The sequence below is a fragment of the Arachis duranensis genome, chromosome 5 (genome assembly GCF_000817695.3).
Source record: "Arachis duranensis cultivar V14167 chromosome 5, aradu.V14167.gnm2.J7QH, whole genome shotgun sequence".
Lineage (NCBI taxonomy): Eukaryota > Viridiplantae > Streptophyta > Magnoliopsida > Fabales > Fabaceae > Arachis > Arachis duranensis.
Genome location: NC_029776.3, coordinates 96827354 through 96836734, shown reverse-complemented (window position 1 = coordinate 96836734; position 9381 = coordinate 96827354). Strand labels below are relative to the sequence as shown.

At 35.8% G+C, this 9381-nt stretch overlaps 1 protein-coding gene across 1 annotated transcript; it reads right to left on the bottom strand.

Annotated features, from left to right (window-relative positions):
• Positions 1-500: 500 nt before the first annotated feature.
• Positions 501-3828, bottom strand: LOC110281603 (uncharacterized). Its single transcript, XM_052261844.1, has 5 exons — positions 2649-3828; positions 2355-2559; positions 2106-2272; positions 1910-2012; positions 501-792 (listed from the first exon to the last, which is right to left on the bottom strand). Exons 1-5 carry the CDS (start codon positions 3826-3828, stop codon positions 501-503), a joined length of 1947 nt encoding a protein of 648 aa, XP_052117804.1.
• Positions 3829-9381: the final 5553 nt, after the last annotated feature.

Genomic DNA, 9381 nt, shown 5'->3' with positions numbered 1-9381 from the left:
TCCGAATGGTGTTGAGGGGTTAGGGTTAGTGGGTTCCCATTTGGAGATTTAGGATTAATAGATTAGGGTAATTTTAATAAAATTAGGGTATAATATATAAATTTAAAATATAATATAATCCCTTAAATTTACTTTAAAAATATTACTTAATTATCAATTTGCTAATTGGCTTTTAATCAAGTATTCTAATTTAAAATTAGAGATATTATAATTAATTTTTTTGTTTATAAAAATTAAAGTATTAAATTTTAAAATCTCAATTATTTAAACTAAATCATATAAAATTCTTATTCTTTTACAACTGTTAAGTTTTATAATTTAAATATAGAAAATTATTCAATATTATAAAATTAAGCAAAATTTTTAATTTAATTATCAAAACTTGATTTAATTAATTTTAATAAAATAATTTTTGAAAATAAAATCTCTAATGAAAAAATAAATTAAAATTAGCTCATAATAAAATTTTTCAAAAATTTTGAGTCTTACAATTTGCCGCATCATCTTTTGCTATCACTATGACACTTGGATCCTCCTTGATCTCGCTCATGAACTGCCTCTAGGATATCTTCTCCTGCATTGGCAGTCAGTCCACCATTGACCTCCCTCAGGTGGTAGTGGTCGACAGCCAAAGTAGTGGCAAGGCCAGTGTCTTGGAGGCTCTTGTTGGCCGCAACTTCCTCCTTCGCTGCAAATACATCTGCACCTGCCGATTGCTCGTTCTCTAGCTCGTCCAAACCAAGTACAAGCCAGATAGCTCTAAGGAAGAGTACGACGAGTTCCTCTGCTTGTCTGGGACAGGGTTTTACAATTTCTCTAAGATTCACAAGGAAATCCAACTTATATATGATTTTTCTCACTCCACTTGTTTATGGTTTAAGATCACTGTGAGTGTGCAAGGGGCGTTTGATTGGGAGAAATTGACTGAATTTCATTTTCTTCATCATTTGGAGTAATTGACAAAATTTTGCTACTTATATCTGGAGGAAAGATTTGTTCGATAATATTCTGTTGTCACTATCTATCTGCGTTCATAAAATCTTTAACCTAGAAGACATTAAAATTGTTGCCTAGGCTTGGAGGAATGTTGAAAGGATAGGGAGGTGGAAGCCATGGGTCCCTGAACACTTTTATGCTGCTGTCATTTCCTACTCTCTAGGACAACCCCTTTTCAAAAACACGGTGTCCCTATAGCATGCTTCGCCATCCCTATGATGGTAAGTTACTCGTCTCTGCATTCATAATGCTGCCATATCTAAAATATTTGTCTTCAAAATTCTGGCTAAGTAAGAATTAGATTGGGTAGCTACCCGTCATACTTACTTTGCTAGTAATACTAAAGTCTAAGTCCTTAGGTCTTTAAAATCAAGAATTTCTATATTTTTAGGTCTTGTCATTATATCCCAATTTACTTATGTTATACGTCTTTCATAACCTTTCTGCCTCCACTAATATTGAGAGAAAATACTGTGTATTTTCATCATTAAAGAATTTAAGAGCTTGAAACAAGAAAGTGTATAAATAGATATTGTTTAAAGCCCCAAATATTTGCCTCGTACTCCAATACAATGTTGTCAGAACCGAACCGGTGATCGAACCAGTCAGGCTACTGGGTCACTGGTTCAACCGGTGGGTCACTGGTTAAACCAGTTAACCCGGTCCCACATAAGTAAAATGTATAAAATAGCTAAAAACTAAAAAATTAACAGTTAAAAAATATATCTCCAATAACATTTTAATAAACATTAAGTCTCAAATCCTAAAAATAAGTAGTAATACGAAAATAAACATAAAATTTAGTACTATTAGTCTATTACATGAACAACTCAATTTAACACAATGAAAATAACAATTCATGGATTATATCCAAGGAGTAACTTCAAAGTCTGGATATCTTTCTTCATCTGACAAATCTGGAGCTACATCTTGATTGGTTTCATTCTGATTTGCATTTTCCACAGGAGTATTATTAGCTTCACCATCATCTCGATCATCTTCCAGATTCAATTCATCTAGCATTTCAATAATGTTTCAAAAATCATAATCAATAATAAGGCAAAACATTTGGTTAAAGCATTACAAAATCATCCCTAACAACAACATACCCAAATCATCTAAAGCTGATTGAAGAGACATATTTGCAAGATCATTCCGCAAAGCATCAACTTCTTCAGGAGTTAAAAATGGTGGTGAATCTTCCATTATCCATTCCGAATGATCCTCAAATGCGTCAAGACAAATTGGATCATAACTTTGCTTTCTCATTCGGTTCCTATGTTATCAATTAACTTGATTATTGTTATTATGACTAAAAATTTTAAATAATGCCTTCAAGAAAGAATAATAAAAAGTACCTTTGTTGTAGCCTTAAGTTGTAATGAACATAAACAAGATCATTAAGCTTTTGATGCTCTAAACGATTCCTTTTTTTTAAGTGAATGTGTTCGAAAATGCTCCAGTTACGCTCACAACCTGAAGAACTACAAGTTTGACTCAAAACACGAATAGCTAACTTTTGCAGGTTTGGTGCTCCACATCCATAAGATTTCCACCATTGATCTTAACATAAAAAGAAAATAATCACAATCATAAAAATAAAATCTTAAACATATCACAATCATAAAAAACTAATTTAATACAAAATTTACCAGGCATCACTGTGCTTCGCTCACGTATTGCAGACATTCTCCCAAAGTCTCCTTCAGCATTCTTAAAGATTCTCTTCTCACTTGTTAATTTAGTATTCAAATCAGCATCACCGTAAGCATATCTCTCAATCACATCTAGTAGGCCATAAATTGTTTCTTTGTGCTTGTCAAATTCTGCAGAATTAAATCGAAAAGCTGGATTTAACCAATAACCAGCAGCATGAAGGTTTCTTTTAAGTTGTGAATCCCAACGTGAATCTAAAATCTTCAAATAAGGTTCAACAACCCTCTTTCTTTTTTGAAACCTCTTCACCATGTCTTCCTTAGCCTTATTCATAGCTTGATAAAGGAAACCCATTGCAGCTCTATCTTCACTATCCACAATACGCAATACATGAACAAGTGGCTCCGTAAGCTTAACAATATCAGTGCATTGATTCCAAAATTTAGAACCTAAGACTTGATCCACAAACTTTTTTGCTTTGGCTTCTTTAGAGTTAGCTGAACTTGTCCATTCTCTAGATGTCACCATAGCTCTCAATGCATTCTTTTGAGCCAAAATACTTTGTAAAGCAATGAAATTAGTGGCGAATCGAGTTGGAGCTGGACGAAGTATTTCTCGGCCGCCTGTGAACTGCCTCATCAAATACAAAGGATGGCAGTGATTATAGATATACTTCGTAATCATTGAAGCTTGTGACACAGTTTCAGTCACTTCCACTAACTTCCCAATATCCTGCAACATCAGATTAATACAATGTGCCGCACAAGGAGACCAATACAATCTAGGAAACTCTGATTCCAACAACCTTCCAGCAGCAACGTAATTTGCAGCATTATCCGTCACTACATGTACAACATTCTCAGGACCAACAAATAACACAACATCCCTAAGCAACTTAAACAAAGCCTCATCAGTTTTCGAGATATGAGAAGCATCAACTGACTTTAGGAAAATAGTTCCTTTAGGGCAATAAACCAAGAAATTAATTAAAGTACGCCTACAATGATCAGTCCATCCATCAGCCATGATAGTACATCCAGTTTGTTTCCAAATCACACGATAACCTTCAATCATCTTCTTTACATCTTCAACCAATTTACTCAACAAATATCCACGAACTCTTTGGTAATTTGGCCCTTTATACCCTGCACCCATATTTGCAATAGCATCGATCATTGGCTAATAATAAGCTGAATTAACCGCATTGAATGGCACAGAGGCATCCATCATCCATCTTGCAATAGCAATATCACACTTCTCCACAATTTCTTTGCTTTGGAGAACACTTTTAATACTTGGTTGAGCTCCAGGTGTTGCTGCCGGTGGAAAAAAGGATTGTAATCCCTTGAGTTGTTTTCCAACTCCCTTTCTAGAGCTAGGTGCTGGAATTCTTGATGCTTGTTATTGTCGCATCTCATTATGTTCAATCTCATCAAATTTCCTTTCAACGTCATCACAAGCACCATAACTTTCTGCATATTCTTCTTGAGTTTTCCTTTTCTTGGTTCGAAGATCTTCAATGTTTTGATTGAATTGGTGTCTCACCACAGCTGGCACCTTTCGACATGCCTCAATATCTCTGCTTTTTCCAGCCAAATGATGTTTAACTCGGTTAATTCCTCCACCCCTAATAAGCTTCTCGCAATAAATACATACCAGAGCAGTTTTTCCTTTATCCAAAACTTGTTTACAATGGCCCCATGCATGATCAGTTTTTCCTCTGTTACTATTTTTTTGGGTTCTAATTGTTGGATCAGGAGTTGATCCTTGTTCCTGAGAAGTTGGTGTTGGTGTTTCTGATGGTGCATTTGATGAAGCCATCCTAAATTCCTAATCAACCAGGGTCCAGGACTAAAAAACTAATCTCCAAGAATAATACACAACAACAATCCACTAACTACTAAGAATAACATCCAACAGCAACCAACAATGGATAATCAACAAACTAAAGTACTAAACAGAAACAAAAAATAAATCAAGAAACATGAGAGATCAAACAGAAAAACATGTGAAACAGTGAAAGTGTTCATGTTCTCATCTACCAGCATACCAAAATCAAACAGAAATCAAACATATGTGAAACCACCAATTAAAAAATTAACTTCAAACATATGTAAACTATCAAACACTTTCTCATCTGCCCGCATACCAAAACAGAAATCAAACTATCAAAAAATTAACTTCAAAATCAAACATATGTAAACTATCAAACATGCTCTCCATAATCATTAATCAATCTACAATAATCAATTAACTTCAAAAAATTAAAAAATTAAAAATACTTACCTGCACGGCTGCACGGATGGACCCTAGACCTGGAGGGATGGAGCGACGAGCGTCGAGCAGAGAAGAGGGAGACCTGGAGATGGAGCGACGAGCGTCGAGCAGAGAAGAGGGAGACCTGGAGGGATGCAGCGACGAGCGTCGAGCAAAGAAGAGGGAGACCTGGAGGGAGACCTGGAGGGAGACCTGGTGAGTGGCGCACTGCTCTGGATGCAGTGGTGAGGTGAGTGCCGCGTGGTTGAAGCTGAACGCGGTGACGAGGTGGCTGAAAGCCTGAAGCTGAAGCAGAGTAGGCGAGTAGCAGAGGAGGGAGTCATGGTGCCATGGTGATGGTGATGGTGGGAAACAGGGGAAGGGGATCTGGGGATGGAGGCTATGGTTAACAGCGATGAAATGAAACGCAGGCGCAGCAGCAGAGCTGCTTTTGTTTCTTTTTTTTTTAAAGAAACGACGTCGTTTTCCATCGGAAAAAAATTAAATTTCGAACCGGTTCGGATTAAACGAAACCCGCCGGTTCACCAGTTTTGATCAAACCCGGCCGGTTCACTACGGGTCTCGCCGGTTCAATTCCTTGTCCGGTTAGATATCTCACCCAAATCGGTTATGGCATCGGTTCGCCAATTTTCCGGTCCGACCGGCCGGGTCGGTCCGGTTCGGCCAACTATGCTCCAATATACTCAATATTGAGTTTGGCTGCTAATCGAACTTTAGTCGAATTATTTAGGCGTATTGTTACCGAAAAAAACTACCAACTTGTTTAAATAAGATTAGTAAATTTATTATTTAATTCTAATTAATTAAGTACTAACTCAAAAGATAGGAGAAAATATCAAATACTTAAAAGTACTATCATTATCATACAATTGCATGTAAGTTGTAACTAGCTGCTAGTTGAATCATGCTAAGGTTTCGTGTCTGTATACTCCATGTTGTCAACTTGTTTACTTGGGTTACGTTGATTGTCGCCCAAAAAGAGGTGATATAACAATTAATGGTTCAAATCAAATGAGGCAATAGTGGACATACAATAATGTATATCAGCTACTATACATTCTTTTCATTGGTTTGGATCGGTGAACTTGCACAAGTATTGAAATCAAGTGATGTATGTGTACCAAAATAATCGAGTAGCAGGTGAGCGGTGAATACGGCGGGTATGTTAATAGTAAACACTACTACACAAGCCAATTACCGATAGTCTTAGTGACAGCTAGAAAGTTAGTGAAGGCTCAGTTGTCGTTAAAATTGAGGCCCCGGGCATCGGAAACTTGGGAATAATTTTCTTTTAATTTTTTGACGAGTCATTTTACTTGCATATTGACACCAATATCACGGCAACGGATCGGTGACGGTCCAGCCGTAGTTAATTTTATAGATGGGGTAATATAAAAGTAAAGAAAGTATGAGAAACCAATATATGTATTATACAATGTGTACAACAGGGTTAAATTGAAATTAAAATTAAATTATAGACAATTAATTAATTTTAAATAGTTCCTAATTTGAAATTAAAAAAAATAAAGATTCTCGTGAGTTACCTAAACCCACCTAAAAATTGTTTTCCTCTCCCCATTTGTTGTTATATAGCCCGAATTTATTGACACCGTTCACTCAAGAACCCTCTTTCCTCCAAAACCACCACCATTATCCTCAGCAATCATCCCACTCAATCATTTCCAAATTGGATTGTGAAAAATTAGGAGTGTTTTTAAAAATAAAAGAAAAAGTACAACCCTGTTCAGTATTTGTTGAAGTGATATTGCTTCTGAATCTAGAACTCGGGGAGTATGCACGCATGCCGATTGTGATGATATTTTGATTTGTTAAACCAATGAATCTTTGTTCTTCTTTTACAATAATTTATATGGTGGATGCAATATTATGTTACTTGCTTGGAAGAACACGGATGTTTAGTTCACTATGTATATGGATGGTTGGTTCCTTTAATAAATGGATGTTTGAAAAGGGAAAGCTCCGCATGGCATTTGTTGATTTGAATTGAATTGCTGACTTTGGCGTTCAAATACTCCGCATGCTTATTTTGTTACGTGCTGTGGATTTGATTTAGTTGAGTCATTGATTAGCGGATATTCTATACGCTTTTTGACATCATTTTCATATAGTTTTTAGTAGTTTTTATTTAGTTTTTATTAAGTTTTTATAGGTTTTGGTGTTAAATTCACATTTTTGAATTTTACTATGATTTTTTGTATTTTTGGGCAATTTCAGGTATTTTCTGGCTGAAATTGAGGAGCTGGAGCAGAAGTCTGATTCAGAGACAGAGAAAGCACTGCAGATGCTGTCCAAATCTGACCTGCCTGCACTCGGAAGAGGTTTTCTGGAGTTACAGAAGTCCAAATGCAGTGCTCTTAACGGCTATGAAAAGCTGACTTCTAGAGCTTTCCATCAACATATAATAGTTCATACTTTGCTTTGGATTTGAAGGCCCAAAACTGGTGTCCAATGCTAGCTTCCTGCCCCCTTCCAGACATCTAGCGCCCAAAGAGCAGAGCCCAGCATCCAAAGGCACAGAGAGGACCCCCAAGCTGGCGTTCCATGTCCAAAGAGCCTCATAGCACATGGATCTCATCAAAGCTCAGCCCAATCACTCAGCAAGTGGGCCCCAGAAGTAGATTTTAGCACTAAATAGACTGTTTTACCCTTACTAGTCATCTGTTTAGTATTTAAGGGATCTTATTTATGTAATTCCCGGAGACTTTAGAACCTTTTACACCTCTCACTGAGGGAGGTCTGTCATAATTTTGTTTACTTTGTGTTTTTACTTCAGTATGATTTTTTAAACTCCTAGGTTGAGGGGAGGAGCCCTGCTGAGTCCTATGAATTAATAAAAGTACTATTGTTTCTTCTTTGATCCATGTTTGATCTATCTCTAAGATGTATATCCTAATCTTCATCTTGGTGAATAGGATGATCTAACCAATTAGCTCTGTTCATCACATTAAGACGAACGTGCCTGACAAACACCCGTATCTACTTGGGTTTGTGTGAATACCTAGAAGAAAAGTACGAGCCAACAGCTATGTTTATACATCTCTCAGACGGTTAATCCACGACTTCGTTGGGGCCTTCTTGAGACACTAGTTCAGCCGATTTTTGGGGAGATTAGGGTCTCCGTGGTATAGGCTAGAATCCAAAGAAGTAGCGTTCTCTGATCTGAAAGATTTGACCTTGTTTGTGACATTTTGAGTAGGATTGCCCGGAGAATGACTTGTTATGCGCTTCACCCTTCATCAGAATGGATGACGACGGCCAATGGCGTTCATTCTGTAGCAGAGGAGATCAATGACCACGGACAATGGCTTTGATCACTTACAGCCTGCCATAGAAGAAGATCATTCACAAGCACAGAAGACAGTAGTACCAGAGTTAATTCAGAAAGACAAAACAACTCCAACTCTCAACTCTATTCCCATCATATAATTCCTATTATTTAATCCTATTGGTCTTATCCAAGCATTTATGACATATAATCAATCAACATACAATCAACAAACTTCTGATTTCACCTGACTAAGACCTGCAAGACAACCATAAGCTTGCTTCAAGCCACAATTCTCGTGGGATTAACCCTGACTCGCTCAGGTATTACTTGGATGACCCAGTGCACTTGCTGGTACTGCTGCTGTACGAAATAGTGTGGGTTTTGTGTACACGCACACTAGTCATGCTCGAATAGAAACTGGGATTGATTTGTGTCATTTAAACCAGGTGCACGGGCAATATTTTGGTCAATGAGCTAGTTGTTACAGAAGCAACAAGGATGATGTTCAATTTACCTTGTATGTGGACTTTGATTAAATAGTTAGCATAGACTTAGTTTAATTGTTACTGACTTGACATAATTGACTTAGCTTCAGTAGTATGCATCCGTTATAGTTTAATTGTTGCTGACTTGATATAATTGTCTTTTGCTTGATTTGCTGTATTCTGCATGCACATGCTCTGCATGTTTCTTTTGTTATGTGGTTTGGAGTAGATTTAGTTTAATTTTGTAAGATCCAAAATTTTTGAAAAAAAATATTATTATGAGTTAATTTCAATTTATTTATTCATTAAAGATTTTATTTTTAGAAATTATCTTATTAAAAGAAATTAAATCAAGTTTTGATAATTAAATTAAAAATTTTACTTAATTTCATGATTATTGAATAATTTTCTATATTTAAATTATACGACTTAATAGTTGTAAAAGAATAAGAATTTTATATGATTTAGTTTAAATAATTGAGATTTTAGAATCTAATACTTTAATTTTTATAAACAGAAAATAAATTATATTATTTCTAATTTTAGATTAGAATACTTGATTAAAAGCTAATTAGTTTGAGAACTAAGTAATATTTTTAAAGTAATTTTAAGGAATTAAATTATATTTTAAATTTATACATTATATCCATAATTTTATCAAAATGACCAAAACAACCC